At 38.8% G+C, this 18,887-nt stretch overlaps 1 protein-coding gene across 17 annotated transcripts in view; it reads right to left on the reverse strand.

The window, feature by feature from the left end:
• The window catches only part of EPB41L2 (erythrocyte membrane protein band 4.1-like 2), a 193,053-nt gene that overhangs the window by 69,611 nt on the left and 104,555 nt on the right, over positions 1-18,887 (reverse strand). For all 17 annotated transcript variants that reach the window (XM_012721932.1, XM_012721911.1, XM_012721882.1 and 14 more), the window contains exon 4: positions 7,226-7,330. In XM_012721932.1, the coding sequence (XP_012577386.1) occupies positions 7,226-7,330 (105 nt within the window). The remainder of the gene's footprint in view (positions 1-7,225; positions 7,331-18,887) is intronic.

Raw genomic sequence — 18,887 nt, forward strand, 5'->3', positions numbered from 1 at the left:
TAAAGAGCGTCCAAAACCCTTGATCATTTATTTCATTTAGACACAAATACAAGAACTATATGGACTTGGAATTCTGTATATATAAAAGACTAACATGTTGCTTGATTCCACACATTTTTAAATGACATTTTCCATAGCAAAGTTTACATAAGAGTTCTCAACAGACATTAAAAAGTTCTAGCACTACTAATGACACAACTTTATACTCAGAGTGAATTGAAACGCTTCCAACTCAGGCTTTCAACCATGAAAATAGTGTTCCACTAAAGTCAAGTTTTATTTTTCTCCCCATGGAAAATTTTCATACAAATAACTATGACTGTTCCTCACCTTCACGTTATAATATGTTGAAATAAATTACTGAGACTTCTATATAGATAATATTCTGCAAGAAAAAGAAAGTAGCACACAGTCATATCTCCTGCAGCACCCTGTTGTGAAGGCCGCAGTGGTTTCAAACATATAGGCCTGATTAAGCTGTGTTAGTAAAATATCAATTTTCTGTGGAAAAAAGATGATAGCACACAAATCTATACTGGAAAAATAAAGTTATTTTGCCTAGAAGCCTTGAGAAATACATGATGTCCATAAAGATAAAAAAAAAAATACAAAAATTATAAAAACAATTCAGGTTACAATATGAATAATTAAACATACTGTCAATCACATTTGAGCATTCATTTTCTGAAAAATAATTATTTCAAAAAAGACACTAAACTCTTTTTAATCCCATATTCTATAGTTAAAGTTTAAATAACCAAATGTGTGCTTAATTTTTGTGCACATTTGTACTTGAATTTATTAAGAGAAACTATAAAGTAAAATAAGGAATTATGAATTCCTTATTTAGCGCTAGCATTTTTGTCAAGGAGAATTCTGGAAAACTCTCCCAAACTTAACTTTATCCCTATATTCTCTCTATATTCTCTGCCTTAATGACATTTATCTCTCCTTGACGTTAGTCATCCTTTTGCATGGCTGAACTATGGTTCTTGGTCTTAGACAGAATACTCCTCATTAGACTTCATCAGCCCATTCTCAGATGCTATCACCTCTGCTCCTTCTAAGTTTTCTACCCATTTACTCCCACTCTACCTGATCTTCAACTTCTTAGGGCTTTCATCCCTTGGCTCCAGCCATTTTCTCCCAGACTATGAGCCCATTTCAACTTCAATTATGTCCTTTCCTGTGATCTTGTGAATAATCAGCTAGATTAGCATCTTAGAACCTCCAAACCTCCAGTGCTCTCTCATATCTTTTGCCCTATTGACATAACCTGCAACTGGGAACCCCTGTAACATTCCACACTTCTCCATCGGCTTGCCGATAGCAGAGAAAAACACACACTGCAATATTCTGCTACCATCACTATTTTATGATCCCTTATCTCAGATGGATTGTCAACAGCAATCTGCACACTAGTCCTTAGTAGTCTAGGGTTCTGGGTCCCTACTGCTACCCTCCTCACTCTCAGTAAATTATTTCACCCTCTAGTTCTCTGCAAGTGAGGATTCCCTTTAACTCAGACTTATTTACAATTGCACCACTCCTTAACTTACTTCTTGCAAACTCCACGATGAGATCAACCTTTTTACACAAGCTTCTCCTCTTCTCAATTACAAAACTTTCCATCATCTTCAAACTCTTCTCTCTCTTCAAGTTCTCTTTTCTCTACTTTCCCAGAGCCAAAATTTTAATTCTTTCCAACCAAGTAAAGCTGTCAACTCCATAATCCTTATAAATTCTCTGCCTTGTCGCAATGGATTAAAGCACAGCGCTACAGAAACTGGATGTAGCTGCTTCAACATGAGTTCGATCCCTGGTCAGGGGGCTGATCCACGTGGCATAGCAGACCTCTCCTGTCTGCCCTGCTGCTCCCCTCAGCAATGTACTTTAACGATCTGCCTGTTCTGCTCCCCACTCTGTCTCAGGTGAATCCTCTCACTGTCCTGCACCTTAGGCTTACACACCAGTTCTATATGCATAAATAAATAAATCTTAAATAAGTTTGAGAGAAAAAAAAAATTCTCTGCCTGTAAGGGCCCCCCAATCCAGAAAGCAGGCAACCTCACCACAAACCAAGTGTCCTGGGGTCCTCATCTTGGAATGCCCAGACTGCAGAAATATAAGAAATAAATCTCTGTTGGTCTGGTTTTCCTAAATCCCCCAGTCTCTGAGATACTGTTATAGCAGCCCAAATGGACTAAGGCACTGACCAAAGGATTAACAGTCTATTCTCCATAGCAACATATCCGACAAATGTGACTTATTCCTGCCGGTAACACAGCCCACGATATTCTTCAATATCCTGATATATGTAAACAGCTGACACTTTTTTAACAGAGAAAGAAAATGTAAGGATGAGGTTAAAAGTCTTAGTTGGAAATTACTCATTCAAGTGATTCTGATAGGAGGAAAATGTCCATTTAAGAAGCATTGTATGGGACCTCACACAATCACCATCAACAACTTAGATCATTCCCTTCAATTTATCAACACCATTATAAAAATATCAATTATAAAATTCATTCTAGGACACAGTCCATAACACTGTTCAACACCCCTTATGTAAAGCCCAGTTTCTAGACTTCCAGAATTTGATAATGACAAATTTTTCTAAGATGACAGTCATCCACTTTTCCAGTAATGATAGATATTAAAAAAAAAAAGTATGCCCATGTTAACCTAGACTGGCTGAAGGGTTGGAATGACCGCATTATTCTAAATATCTATTTTCTTTCTTTCTGTCTGCCTGGTTTTCAATCTTATCTTTGATATTTACTGCCTGGGTGATTTATTCATTTATTTATTCAACTTTCTGCATGGTCAATAAGACCCACCTTTTATGGTTATTCTGAAACCTGCATAAGACAACACAAGTGAAGTAATTAGAAAAGAGTCTACTGTTTATTGCTAATGAATAGTCATAGTAATGCCTATTTTATTTGGAAGCTTTTTATGGTAAAGCTGCCTTCAATTTTTACCCCCAAATTTTAAAGGATTTATTAAATACTATCTTTACAGTGACAATGTGATGCAATGATATAACAATATATTAACTTCAATATCTTCAATACATGCTCACAAGTATGTTAAAGAAAGGAATTTCTGGAGTGTAATATGAATTTTAAATTTAATTTAGTAAGCAGAGTCTGTCTTAATTGCTTATGGCAAGATCTGTAGCAGTTAGAACACTGGTTTACACAATGATGGTATTTTTCTAGTTGCGATTAAATAACACACAACATAAAAAGCAACCATCTTAACCATTTTTTAGTATGCATTTGATTAGTGTTCAACCAATTCACATCTTTGCTCAACAAATATCTAGAACTTTGTGCAACAAATATTTTGCAAAACAGAAATTATCATTCAGTAACTCCCTACTTTCCCCATGGCTCTAGTCCCTGCCAATCACTATTCTGTCTTCTGACTACAGATGGGTCTGATTACAGATACCTCATATTAGAGTTATACAGTACTGGTCTTTTGTGACTAGTTCATTTCACTTTGTATAATGCTGTCTAGGTGTATCCATTTTATAGCATGTTACAGCATTTTCTTCTTTTTCAAAGCTAAATAATATCCCATCCACAACATTTTGTATATATCAGAGTTTATTTACCCAGTTTATCCATCAGTGGATATTTAGATTGCTTCTACCTCTCAGGTAAAATGAGTAATGCTGCAAAGCACACAGGTATGCAAATATCTATTCAAACTCCTGATGTCTTTTTTCCCCCTTCTGAACACACCCACACCCACACATACACACACCTGTGAGTGGGATCACTGTGTCACATGGTAATTCTACATTTTTTGTTGTTGAGGATCCTCCATACTGTCTTCTATATTATATTACTACCCACAGGGAACAGGTTCTGATTTCTTTATATCTTCATCAAAACTTGGTTTTTTGTTTGAGATTTATTTTTAGTGGCTATCATAATTAGTCTGAGATGACAAAACACTGAATTTAATCAGTATTTGCTCATGTCCAGATATAATGCAGACAAGTACAGATAAAGAGGCACAGAATAACAGAAAAAGAGTAAGGGAAAGAAAGAAGACTCACAAATCAGGTTTGTACTAAATATCTATCTCAACGACAGACGGAAGGAACTGCCGAACTGCCGGATCTCCTTGAGCTGGGGACAAAAGACGAGGGAAATATGAGCCAAGGAAAACTCACTGAATAGAACACCTAACCTGGATCTTATGGGAAATAAGGCATTCTGACAAACAGGGAAGGACATTCAAAATGTATGGAATAGTAGATTCAAGGAGATATAATATAGACAATCAAGACTCATTTGGGAGAGAAAAGTATAAAATGAATATACACTGTAAGAGGTTACTAAGAAATGCAGCTATAAAAGCAAACTAAAGTCACATAAGTTTTCAACTACTTGGAGTAAATACCAAGAAGCAAGACTGCTGGATTTTATCATTAAAGTACGTTTGGTTTTATAAGAAACTTCCAAACTGCCTTTCAAAGTGGTGGTTTCATTTGCATTCCCACCAGCAGTGAAAGAGAATTCCTGTTGCTTCCCACTCTCTGGTCTTTGGTGGTATCAGTTTGCTGGATTTTGGCCATTTGGATAGGTGGCTAGTCATATATTGTAACTGTTTTATTTCTCAATTCTCTAACGGCATATGTTGTTTAACAGCTTTTGATTATGCTTACTTGCCATCCTTTCTTCATCTTTGGTGAGGTGTTCAGATCTCTCCCCATTTTTAAATTAGGTTGTTCATTTTCCTATTGTCGAGTTTTAAGAGATCTTTGTATATTTGGGATACTAGTCCTTTCATTAGGTAGATGTTTTGCAAATATTTTCTCTAAGGTGATTTGTATCTTCATTCTCTTAACAGTGTCTTTTGGAAAGCAGATGTTTTAATAAAGTACAACTTAACAATAAGCCATATCAACTATATTAAGAGGGCTAGACTGTATCCATGAAATGGTTTTAAGCCAGGATGTGCCAAAATTGGATATGCATTCCTGAAAACTCACCATTAGCAAGGTGAAGAGTAGATCAAGTAGGCTCAGTTACCCTACTTAGGAGGTGACAAATACAGCCAAGGCAAGAGATGACAGGTGTCTATTATAAAGCAATAAATGTGGAGAAAGAGAACAAAGAAAGGAATGTTAGATGGTGGAAGACGCCTGCTGACCCGCAGTGGAAGGAGCTGAGGAGGCAGAAGGCAGACACCTACAACTAGAACCACTTTTTGGCGAACAACTGAAATTTAAGAGAAACAGGATAGATTTGCTTTTAGACAGCTGAGTATATGTGCAATAGATAGCTACATATATGAGCCTGAGATTAGACACATATATGGGCGTTATCAAAATAAATAGTAAATCCATTAATTACTACTTTCTTATATAAATCTATATTCCAGAAATATCAGATGTCTCAATGTATATCCTGTTTCTGCTAAAAGAGCATGTTATTCTACCTATTTTACAGCACACTGGATTGCCTCCCATTTTTTACAATAATTAAATGCTCCTGTGAATCTACCAATGTGTACTTTCAGGAAAAGTGAATGAATACAGCCAAATTCCCATTACTTTCTCATTTGCAGCTTTGAGAGCTGACAGAAGGCACATGGATTGGGAACAATAAGACCACCTTATTATTGAAAGCCTAAAAAGAGCCCTCATTTACTTTTCTGAATTTGTAATAAGTTATTTCTTCTAAGAAAGTATAACAGAGTTCCAACAAGAATACTCATACCCTATTCAGCAGGCAGGCATGCAATTTAAGTGTCTTTAGTCTAAATATGGAACTAAACCACAAATTGGGTTATCAAGGATTTAAAACAAGTTAAGCTGGGAGAATTTAATTTATAAATAATTATCATCCTTAGTACCCTGTATTTCATTAGCAAGACATATAAATACAAACAAAATTAGCATGTGGGCAAAGAACATAATTTAAAACCTATCTGCATCTACTGAATGCTCTGTTCTATGACCTATGACAGGAATGTGAGAGGTCACTAAGAAACTCCTTTCACTGTGGCCGAGTGCTCTGGGCACCCTCCTTTACAGCAAGCCTGTCCACAGACCTAACCTAACAGACTAGAAAGTTCCACTCTAGGGTATTTATTACCCTGGAACACACCTTCACCTTTCAGTCCTGTACCTAGTTATCTTCTCCTCCAGAGCTAGTCCAAAGAATCAGAAAGTAAAGCAGGAATAAAAAGTGAAGGTATCCTCCCCAAAATTCCCATGCTAAAAAATAATCCCATTGAGACAGTATTTGGTGTGGGGCCACCATAAAGTAACCACAGAAAGTTCCTTCACTCCTCCCGCTCCCCCACAGATGACACCACTGCAAGGACACAAGACAGTTGTCCTATGAACCAAGAAGCCAGTCATCAATAAAGCTGCTGGCACTTTAGTGTTGGGCTTCCCAGTGTGCAGAGTTGTGAGAAATACAAGTCTGTTGTTCAGAAGTCACTCAGTCTGCAGTACATTGTTAGAGTAGCCCCAGTGGACTAAGAAAGAAGGCTACAGGTTAACTCTGGGTTTTGGTAACCCTGGGTAGTATTTCCCTCTTTAATTTGAATATTAATGAAACTGAGATGCTCTGGAGTTCCCTGGAATAAGCATTAAGCCCCAGACTGCCCCCAAACTCCTCAGTGACCTGAGAAACTCCTGGCACAGAAGAGCTCTCCATACTCCTGAAGTCAGATAGGTGGTCACAGGATTCTGGATGCTTAAATATACCACCTGAATGAGCTGGGGCCTCCTTTTTTGGCCCCCAGATAAGCTGTATAATAGATCCTCACCCACACTGCCACCACAGTTTGTGCAGCAAGACAACTGTCTCTTCCGCACTTTCAGACAAAGTCAGGACTCCGGACATTCTTCCCACTGCGTGCCCACCCCTGCCCTGCAGGCATGCTGAACTCCTAGCATGCAGATAAACTCAAGAAGAAAAAAAACAACATAAAATATTTTTAATCATTTTTCAATCTCTTACAATGAACAGAGAACAAGACATTCCATTCTAACTATTTGTGATGTAAGTGGAAAAGCAGGTACACACCGAGCAATGGCAAAGAGCTACAGGTGGTTCTCACAGCACAAGTTTTCAGTCTTCACCAACAAACACAAGATGTCATATAGTCTTATGTTTGTCATAACATACAATAAGCTGGAAGAGCAAACAGTATTTTTCTAAGAAGATATAAACTTGAAATCACTTACTTTCTGCTCAGGGCTTTCCTGAAACAAAAGTCCAAAGTAGTCCTTCTCCAGGAGATTGAGATGTTCACATACTTTGTCAAATAACACTTGCCCCTTAGCACGTTTCTGCGGGAAAAAAAAAACAGTCTGTTCACTTTTCAAGCACTGCAGAGTCCACGAGTGTTCTATAAATAAAGGGCATCATATCATGAACACTACTTAGCAGAAGTTAATATCAAATGTTTTCCAATCCTGTTAAAACAATACAAAAAGTGATTAACAATTTTTTCATTTTAGATTCCCCCTCCCGACACAGAGACCTAAATTTCATTCTAAAATGAAAACATTACCAGAGAAGGTGCCAACTTGCTACTGCCACTCCACGTAAATATAAGAATGAAGAAGTATAATGCTAGGTATTCATGTATTTAAAAAAAAAAAAACAGTATAAAATATATACCCAAACTGCATCCTTCAAACCTCAGGGTAGTTCATGGCTATCTACAAAGCACACTCCCAAGAAAGTCATTTAACTCTACTCAGTGTACCCTAACTCACTGGATCCCATCAGAACTTAAAAGTCTATATTTCATCCGTGACCTCTGTAGAACAGAAATATTTTTTTCAACTCAACTTCACATTTTCGAGATAATGATATAGCATTTATGTTTTAGGAGAAAGTACAAAAGACTGAGAGGTAATGGAACTAGGGCATTACATCACATGCCTCTAAGGACTTAACATGCTTTTTTGTCATAGTTTGTTGTGTTTTCTTCTTTAACCTAATAAGCTGCTATCAATAGAGATGTAAAAGTCTTTGACAACCATAGAAGAAAAGCTCATTGCCTAATCAATGGCAAAACCGAGCGATGACTCATGTCCAATTAAGATGCACACCCCTGGAAATGCCCCCACTGTGAGGTCAGGTCGCCTCCTCCACTGCCCTTGGAAGTGACCATTGGACTCAGTGAAATGTGGACAGGCCACGGATGTTTCATCCTCAACCCGTAAGTCCTCACACTAGCAGAGGGTGGGCTCACTTGCTTATTTAGTATGACAATAAATGCCCCCCCACACATATAACTAAAAATGGAATAAATTCTATGGTGATGGCACATGGGTGTTTTGGTGATGGGAAAGCCCAAGGGGATTGCAACTGAGATGGAAAAATGCACAAAAATATGTAAAGATAAACTATTATAAAATTTAAAAAAAGGAATAAACTAAGATTTTAATTTCAAGTAAATACAACTCTGATCAGGGAGCTTTCTGAAGATAATCTTCATAGAAACTTAATTCTAAGTGCTCACTTCTCTTTTCTACCCCTTTCTTCTTTCCTTTGTGAGAAAAAGGCGAAAAACTTTACACAGGAGATTCTGGTCTTTTATTTAATCTTTATAGTAACATTTCTTTAGGGAAAAAATTCGTCAAATCATAGATGAAGACTTCAGTAGAATTCTTAGACAATATTAGAATAATGTACGGCATGTAGTAAAGTGCTTGATCAGCACTGGCTTTTTTTTTTTTTTTTAAAAGATTTATTTATTTATTTGTACAGAACTGGGGTACAGGCCAGAGATGCGGAGGGTGAGAGGATTCACCAGAGACAGAGCGGGAAGCAGAACAGGCAGATTGACGAAGTACACTGCTGAGGGGAGCAGCGGGCGGGTCAGGAGAGGTCTGCCTCGCCATGTGGTCGCCTCCGGGGCAGGCGGGAATCGAACTCATGCGGAAGTGGCTTTAGTTTCTTAGTGCAGTGCTTTAACCCGCTGCGCCACCAGGGAGGGCCCCAGCACTGGCTTTTAATGTTAGAAAGTGGAGAATTTTATAACATGACAAATGAGCAATATCACATATATCACACATATAAAATTTCCCTTTAAGCTTTTAAAATGAAAAGCATTAAATTTTACTATCTGCTCCGCATGCAATTAATATACTATATAATTCAAAATTTAAGTGTGTAGGTAAATAAATTTTACACGCAGTTGAATCAAACCATGATGGCTACTTTCTTACATATGCACTAAAAATAAAAAGCCCACTCTCTTCTTCATCAGAGTCCAGAGTAGACATAAGGAGATTTGGTTACAACTAATAACAAAGAACATTTTAAAAAGTAATCACCTGCATAATGTAGAATTCAATAGCTTTGTTCACCCCAAATTTCCAGTGAATAGGGAAATGCCCAGTAAAATACGTATTGAAGAAATACTTTCAAAAAACTGAAAAACCAGTATTTCTGTACACTCAACATGACATTTAACCTACTCACACTCATACTGACTAATCATATAGTTATAATTTCAGCACCCACTTTGTAATTAGGGACATTCCTTATCTGAGATAACAAAGAGAGCAATTACAGCTTCTACCACATCCATCTACTTGGATATCACCCAAAATATACTTACGAGGGATACATGAGTAATGTACTCCACTATAAAGAAAAGATTATCTTCTTATTCAGAAAGACACCAAGAACTCATTGGAAGCTTATATAAGAAGCTGAGCTTTAATTAGATACAGTTACAAATCTCATTTGCCACTGCTATGAAACTTTGGCTTATAAATGACAACCATTTAAAAAAAATAACTATTGAACTAGAAATCATGAAATAACATGTTACAGTGAAAAGGAGAATATTATTTGAAATTAGGCTAAAAAGGGATATTAAAAACAACTCCTAGCTAAAGTACACACCAATTCAAAGAAAACACATTCCAATCTTGGCTTAAAGTTACTTTTTATTAATAAACTGTACTTTCTCACTGGTTTCCATCTCAAAAATAGAAATATGTTCTCACAGGCAGAATTCCCCTAGCAGATTAAGAGAAAAACATTACAAGGCTCACCACCACAATCTGGTATTGGCGTGTGAGGCAGCACAGAACCAACGTGGGGGCTGTCCCTCCTTCACTGGAGGCTTGGTAAGACCTCTGTATTACTAGGCAAGAGTGATGAGGGTCCAACCACTTGAGATCATAGCTACCTCACAGCTCACACTGAAGGTCAACTAAACCCAGCAAGACAGTAAACTTCAAAGTGCCAAACCCAAGTGTGTAGATCACAGCTGAGTTCTGTTTCCAGATGTTCCCTCACTAGCCCACATCTAATACCAAAGTGTTTTCTAGATGCTTGGATTGCTTCTTTACTTTTATTTCCTTTCTCCTCTCCAGGAAACAGAGATGATACTTGATAAGATCCTTCCTATACACAAGTTACAAATTTCCACTTAGTCATCTCCAACCTGAATGAACTCAGTATCTGGCTGGAAAGTCAAAAATGCAACAGTATGGGGTGTCACATTCTGAGGGATGAATGTACAAAGTATGACAAGAACCCTAAGAATGTAATGAGTAACTGAGAAAAATCGTAGCTTTCCCAAGACTGTGTCCATATGTATCTTAAAAGGGGATATAAAGGCAGACAAAGCAGCATATTGAGGAGAACTTATTTTCACTTTGGATCTATAGAGTCTGACAGAGATAATTTCTAGTCACAAGATACCAAAAGTAGTACAAGCACAGAGGGAAAGACAGTGTAAAGGTGAAGTGAAAGACTGTGGAAAAGCAGAAGTCAGGGGTATCCGAGGACAGACCTGAATTTGCCCAAGGATGTTCCTTAACATGCTGCACATATTCCCAACAGGGAAGCAGAATGGGACAAGGAAAATCCTGCCTACTGTACACCACTACTGAAGTCTCAAAACTCCTACTGTATATAAGCACCAGACACATTCTATGGAGAAGAAAAATCTGCTTCCCAACATTCAATCTGCTGGTTCTCAAAATTATTTGCCTAAACAATGCAAAGCTTACTAACATTGCTTCAGAAGAATGTGCACAAGTATCAAAGAATTAAGTAGAGCAAAGTGGCCATGAATGACCTGCCCTTCATGCAGATTTGGAGACTAACTATTCACAGTGTTTTTTTGACTCAAAAATGTCAAAAGAGATTTCATTGTAAACTAGTCCAGAACAGGATGTGCTCAGCTGTCTAGCAGAAAACAATGGTTCCCTAAAATGCCAACAAATATAAAATCATCAAAGTACACAAGGAAACTGGTCACTGGAAACTGGTCACTCTTACTCAGTACTAGATGCAATATCAGAATCAGATTATCTACTACCAAACACAAAATAAGTGTACTTCATATGTTTAAAGAAACACTGATCTAAGATATCAAGGAAAAGTAACTATCAAAAGCAGATTCTGATAATAATAGCATACAACACCAAGAAATAAAAAACCAAATGGATGGAGTTTGACACAACTAAAGAGAGAACCAGTTCACTGGAAGATAGTTCTGAAGAAAACTACTCAGAGTGCAACACAGAAAGAGACGGAAAAGAGAATAAGGATTTCAACATATACACATAATAAACACATACATATGCAAATAAAAAGAGGAAGTCGACATGTGGTATATAGATAGATAGATATCACCATAATTCTACATGAAGGGAGAGGTAAAATTAAAAACATAGCTGATAAGTGCTAACTACTCATATTAAGGAAACCCAATGGAGCTCTAGTCATATAAAAGCAAATCCATTTATAATTTATGCCATTATTATTTATATCACTAGCATTCAAAAGACTGACATGCATTATTTTAAATAGTAGATGTAACAAAAACATCAAGACAAGAGAAGAAACATGAGCTAGGGAATAACAAGGATGGAAGAAAAAAAAGCACAACAGAATCCCAAAGAAGTCACCCGTAAGAAATCCAAAACTGATCTGCTTTTGGCATCTGACACAAAACGGCAAACAAAACAGGATACTTAACCTCACACAGAAAAATCACATTATCAAGTTAGTACAGTTCAGAAACATTAACCTACGAGCAAACTAGTCTGGCTATGCAGGAGAGCAGCACAACCAGTGGCTCACCACGCATTTGACTTCACGCAGCTCACAGCGGCAGTGCACACAAATGTGTGGGGTGTGCCAGCTGAAAAATGTGTCACCCCCCAATTCTGGTATGCACCACCACCTTTCATATGAATTACCGATGCTCAGGGGAGAAAGGTGCTCTGCAGTCAAGCCCACAGCATGGTGTGCGTGCTAGCCTGCACAGCTAGCTGTCTGGTATCTCAGGTGAGTTACTCGTTTCTCTAAATATCCTCGCAGTAACCATCAGAGAATTAAATGAGGCACTTGATCTTTGGACATTCACTAAAGGCCAGCTTGCATCACTGGAGCTTTTTGAGCAGTTCTAAAAGTAGTAATTTTAAATATGATTAAAAGATTTTCAGTTATTTACCAATCTCATTTCACAAATGAGAAGAGGTTATATAGTTTAACTGACCTAGCCTTTGAGCTGATTTCCCACATACTTTTCAAAGAACTGAATCGTTATTTGTGATCACACATAAATACTAGTATTCTACTTCTGTCTGGGAAAGAAATTTTGAACTTTTATAAACAACAACTTGAATTCTATTACATGAAAGGACTACAGATTTGTTATCCTAGCAGAATACACAGATATTTAATTTTACAATGCACCTAAATTACCAGCATGTGTAACTAGTAAGTAATCATAGCTATTTGTAGATATTGCTCCAGATAAAAGGATTACTAACATGTGAACACATACTCTAAAGTTCCTTTTCACCAATGTATGTTTTAGCTGTTGAAACTGTAGGCAAGTCTCCATCTTCCCTCCCCTACAAAGCCTATTCCAATCTTACAATATTTCACCTTTCTTCTTCACCACCACCATTTCATGGCAATGGTGTACTTAACTTTATATTCTGCTTCTTTTGATAGTTACTACTTTTGGAAACTAAGTTCTTTAAAAGTGTGTCTTTTACACAAAAACACTGATTAAAAAAGATACCTGCACCCCCATGTTTATTGCTGCTTTACTTACAATTGGAAAAACATGGAAGCAGCCCAAATGCCCCAAAGTAGATGACTGGATTAAAAAGATGTGACACAGGGCCCTCCCTGGTGGCGCAGTGGGTTAAAGCACAGCATTGAGAAGCTAAAGCCACATCCGCATGAGTCCAATTCACGCCTGCCTGGGAGGTGACCACATGGCGTGGCAGACCTCTCCTGACCTGCCCGTTGCTCCCCTCAGCAATGTGCTTCGTCCATCTGCCTATTCTGCTCCCCACTCTGTCTCTGGTGAAGCCTCTCGCCACCCCTGAGCCCCTGGCCTGTACCCCAGTTCTATATGCATAAATAAATAAATCTTTAAAAAAAAAATAGGGAAAGATTAAAAAAAAAAATGTGGTACATATATACAATGAAATATTACTCAGCAACCAAAAAAGAGAAACACATGTCTTTTGTAGCAACTTGGATGGAGCAGGAAAAGATCATGCTTAGTGAGATAAGCCAGAAAGAGAAAGAAAAATACCAGATGGTTTCACTCATAGCAGGAGTATAATGGACCAGGCGAGAAAATAACAAGAATAATGAACAACCATATACCAGAGACATTTTGTGGGGGTGGAGTGGGGAATGGGATCAAAAATGGGGGGGGAGGGAGAGGTAAGTGCACGGGATTATGGTGATGGCACACGGGCGACTTGGTGATGGGAAACCCGCGGGGATTACAATTGAGATGGAAAAAAAAAATGTACAAAATGATGTAAAAATAAACTGTTTTATATAAAGTGTGTCTTTCTCATCTCACTGTCTCCTACAGCAACACCTCATTGAGGAACTAGTCCATTCGTAGGCCAAGAGAGAGCTGAGGGATGGAATGGCTTGGTGCCATGTTGCCTGCCAAAAAGCTGGCAGAGCTGAGTCTAGAATTCAGGTCTCTGGCTCCAAGTTTATGCAACTGCTGGATCTAGCTCACAGATTACCAGCCCAAAGATATTCACAGAACTAAACCAAACATACACTGCCAAGTAGATTCTGGGAGAAGAACAGCCACAGACCTACATTTTATTTTCACAATCCTACATTGTATCTAAGCTCTTCCTTAGTAATTAGAGCATTTCCAAATACTTCTCGGGAACCAGAGGAAAGACTTAAGCAGAAAAGCCAATCCATCCCTCTCAAGAGGACGCCATGCCCCAACTTTAAGCAGAAGGGGACAGTGGGGTTTCTCAGCCTGAGCACATTCCCTCACTGGGCATCAGTTTCACTGCTGTTTCTTCTTGCTATCAGAAGCACGTCATTGCTTTGAACCAGTTCCTATGCTTGAATCTTTATGCAGAACAAGTTGTCACTCTTTTCTGATAATGTAGCACCAATGAAACAATTAATACCATACCACTTGCCAGGTCCGTGTCAAAAATAAGACTTATTTTTTTATGTTAAATGTCAATTGTGCAATCTACTTTTCCCTCTGCCTCTACCTAATCCGATTATACTAAAGACAAGCAATAATCAAAGAATTAAAAACGTAAAATTATCAGATATCGGGCCCTCCCTGGTGGCACAGTGGGTTAAAGCACAGCACTAAGAAGCTGGGGCCACTTCTGCATGAGTTCGATCCCCGCCTGCCCGGGAAGTGACCACATGGCGCAGCAGACCTCTCCTGACCCTCCCGCTGCTCCCCTCAGCAGTGTACTTCGTCCATCTGCCTGTTCTGCTCTCCACTCTGTCTCTGGAGAATCCTCTCACCCTCCGCATCTCTGGCCAGTACCCCAGTTCTATATGGATAAATGAATAAATCTTTAAAAAAATTATCAGATATCAATTTTTATATCTGACTGCATACTATCAATACATTACAAACATTCAAAGGAGAAAGGCAAGACATTTCAGACAGTCTTAAAATATATTATTCACGGCCCTCCCTGGTGGCACAGCGGGTTAAAATACAGCACTAAGAAGCTAAAGCCACTTCTACATGAGTTTGATTCCCGCCTGCCATGGAGGTGACCACATGGCAAGGCAGACCTCACCTGACCTGCCCGCTGCTCCCCTCAGCAGTGTACTTCGTAGATCTGCCTGTTCTGCTCCCCAATCTGTCTCTGGTGAAACCTCTTGCCGCCCCTGAGCCTCTGGCCTGTACCCCAGTTCTGTATGCACAAATAAATAAATCTTTTAAAATATATATATATTACTCATGCATAGGAAGGCTAACTTTGGGAAAAGGTCTTGAATTTTTTTTTTAATTGGAAAAGGCAAAGCAATCTGCAGCCGACCCAACTTAAAGGAAGGCTAGAATCTGAGCCACAGAGCAAAGTCCCTTGTGCCTGTGCTGTTATTTGCGGCATTCATTATTGAGGCCAAACATGACATTTCTGGAGGCCTCTCAACTTGGAGGAATTTGTGCAACTGCTTACCCAGCAGATTGCAGCGGATGCCACACACACCACTGGCGTTTTATAAAACACCATCACTGTCTCCGTGTAGGTCCCTCCACACTGTAGTTATTGTGTACAAGGAGACAGTGCTGGGGAGAACACAAAGCAATCCATACATTACAGCCCTGCAGCTATGTATTTTGTACTAAATCTCAACTATACTATGCAAACAGAAAAGGCCAAGGGAAAAGGTATGCAAGGCACAAATATAACAACTGATACATTGTTATGAAGATGATAAATCTTACAGCAGGGGGAAAGTGCCTCAATGTCTAAGGCCCTCAGTCATCACCTCATTTTTCTCAGACAAACATGTCTCCACAATATACTCCCCAAAGTTCAAATTCCAACAAAGGGGAGGAAAACTTACCCAGTGATTTTGTGTGCGCTAAAAAATTAATTTAGGGCCTTCCTGGCAGCACAAAGGGTTAAGTGTCAGGACTACAAAGCTATCTACAGCCACTACACCAAGGGTTCGATCCACAGCCAGGGAGGTGACTCACATAGCACAGCAGACCACTCCTGTCTCACCTGCTGCTCCCCTCAGCAGTGTATTGTAGTCAACCTGCCTGTTCTGTTCCCTATTCTGTCTCTGGTGAGCCCTCTCACCTCCACCCTGCACCTCGGGCCTTGTATGCATGAATAAATAAATCTTTAAATGTATACATATATATTTAGAAACAAATGAGTCATAGAAATGAAAATTTTTGTTTTCTCCTGATCATTAGTAAGAATTAAGTTTGGAGAAGTTTTTCTAACTATTCAAAAAAAAAATGTGTGTATATCAAATATGTATGTGCATGTAGATACATACATATATAAAATAAACATGTATACAAACATATAGATGTATCTTTTTTGAAGTAGCTAAAATTTTTTTCAAACTTAATTTTCATTAGTGATCAGGAAAACTGTATAAATGTACACTGAAAGATACACAGGGGCCCCTCCCTGGTGGCCCAATAGATTAAAGCAAACCACTATGAAGCTATCGCAACTACTGCAGCATGAATTCGATCCCTGGCCAGGGAGGTGACCCTACAGGGTGTGGCAGATCTCTCCTGACCTGCCCACTCCTCAGCAGTCAATCTGTCTCTGGTGAACCCTCTTAACCCCGCTCCTCTGACTTGTACCCCAGTTCAGTATGCATAAATAATTCTTTTTTAAAAAGATACATAGGGCCTTCCCTATGCCAAAGCAGTGGGTTAAAGCACAGCACTAAGACACTAAAGCCACTTCAGCATGAGTTAAACCCCCACTCCAGAGGTAATCCACATTGTGCAGCAGACCTCTCCTGACCCATCTGTTGCTCCCCTCAGCAGTGTACTTCATCAATCGGGCTGTTCTGCTCCCCACTCTGTCTCTGTGAATCCTCTCACTGCCCCTGCACTTTTGGCCTGTATCCAAGTTCTGTATGCAAAAATAAATAAGTATTTAAAAAAAAGATACATAGCAGATATGTATCAAATTTATATAGGCAAGTATTTCTTGTATCACAATAGTAAGAAATATTTTTTAAATATTCCTTAGAGATTTGGCTACAGTAAAAAACAAACAAAACAAAACAAAAAACATCATGACTCGTTATATTATGTCTCTTTTGTGTTCCACAGAAGTTAAGGATTATGGTAGAACCTTGGAAATTTCAGCGTTGTTCTTGGTATGACTAATATAAAATACCATTGGATCCAGTTTTAGATACTAGAAATAAAAAGGTTTCTCTTCAAAAAAAAAAAAATACTAGACTAGAGCAGACTATACAAATACCCTTCAGTGACTCTGCTACAATGATTTTTAAAGAAACCTAGTGTAGCCAGAATCACACAAATACCATAATTGACTCCTTGAGGGCAGAGCAGCTTGCCTTCCTGATACAAAAAGACCTGATTTCATGAATACAATGCTCCTAAGTCTTTCTACTCTAGTCTGCTGCATTTTGAAATGCTTCCACATTCTCTTATTAATTGACAAAATATTGGTTTACAACATTAAGTTATCTGTTTTTTTAAAGACTTATTTATGCACACAGAACTGGGGTACAGGCAAGAGGTGCTGAGATGGTGAGAGGGTTTACCAGAGACTAAGTGAGGAGCAGAACAGGTAAATACACCGCTGAGGGAAGCAGCGGGGAGGTGGGTCAGCAAAGGTCTGTCACACCATGTGGATCACCTACCCAGCCAGGGATCGAACTTACACTGAAGCAGCTGAGGCTTGCTTGTAGCATTGAGCTTTAACCCGTTGCGCCACCAGGGAGGGCCCTCTTGATTTTAATTTTTAGATAATCTCACATTCTAATAAGGAATATTTGCCTACATGCTCCAGAACTCTCAGATGAGCACACAACTCATCATAAGCAACAAGTAAGTTTAGGTCACAGGCAAAATGGACATGTTACATCTTTATGCTTTGTGGAAAATGAAGTCCTACTACCAATGCTATACACAAACAAAGCACACTGTCAACTACAAATTTAAGTCATGAGCATAGCCCTCTTTTCTCCCCCCACAGGAAGAAATACTGATTTTAGCTTAAAGATAAAACATCACACTTTTCATCTTTCAGCCATATACACAGTCTACATTTCTAAAGTGGCGTCATTTTTATTTGCCGCCACTCCCACACAGGGAGGGTTTTTCAGGACACAAAAATCAGGAGCTGCCCAGGGGCATCCATCTCCCCACTGCAGACCAGGAAGGAAGCTATTCCAGTCCACAATTCCCACTCCACTCATCAACATGCTAGACCCCAGGGTAATCCCGGAGCCAAGTCTTGGCACAGAGTTCACACAATCCTTAGAACAATGAACCTTCAACCCTATTAAGCAAACCACATTTATTGATGAAACATAAATACCTGCATATTCATTTTAGAATAAGGAATTAGAATGACACTTCAGTTTTTTTTAAAAAAGGAAAAAAAAACAATACCTCTGTCAGTGCCAATATCAGAAAAACTTAGCTAACTGCTAAGAGTAAGGAAACAGTGGTCTAGTGAAAGATCCCAACTCTTAATGAACACCCACAGTCTTACAGAGTCTAACTCCATTCCCTGTCACTAGGGGAAGATACTCCACTAGCCATGTTAATATTTCAACAAGGAGGTGACTGATGACTTCATCCTCTACGTGGGGAATAGATGCTCCATCCAGGATGCCTGTGCGGACAATGTGGCACAGATCTCAACACAGATCTGACCCACGGCTGCACAGGGGCACAAACCAGCATCAAAACAATCGACCTTCCATGTGGCACTCTAGCAATCTGAATTTTTAACTTCCATATTGGACATTTATAGCAGTTTTAGTTATAATAGAAAATATAGCCATAAGTTAAGGGGATTTTTTCGTATGTCCTCTACTCCCACAGTCTTCCCCGTTATGTACTAAAGCAGATGAACC

The sequence above is a fragment of the Condylura cristata genome, unplaced genomic scaffold (assembly GCF_000260355.1).
Source record: "Condylura cristata isolate star-nosed mole 26May11 unplaced genomic scaffold, ConCri1.0 scaffold00001, whole genome shotgun sequence".
NCBI classification, from domain to species: domain Eukaryota; kingdom Metazoa; phylum Chordata; class Mammalia; order Eulipotyphla; family Talpidae; genus Condylura; species Condylura cristata.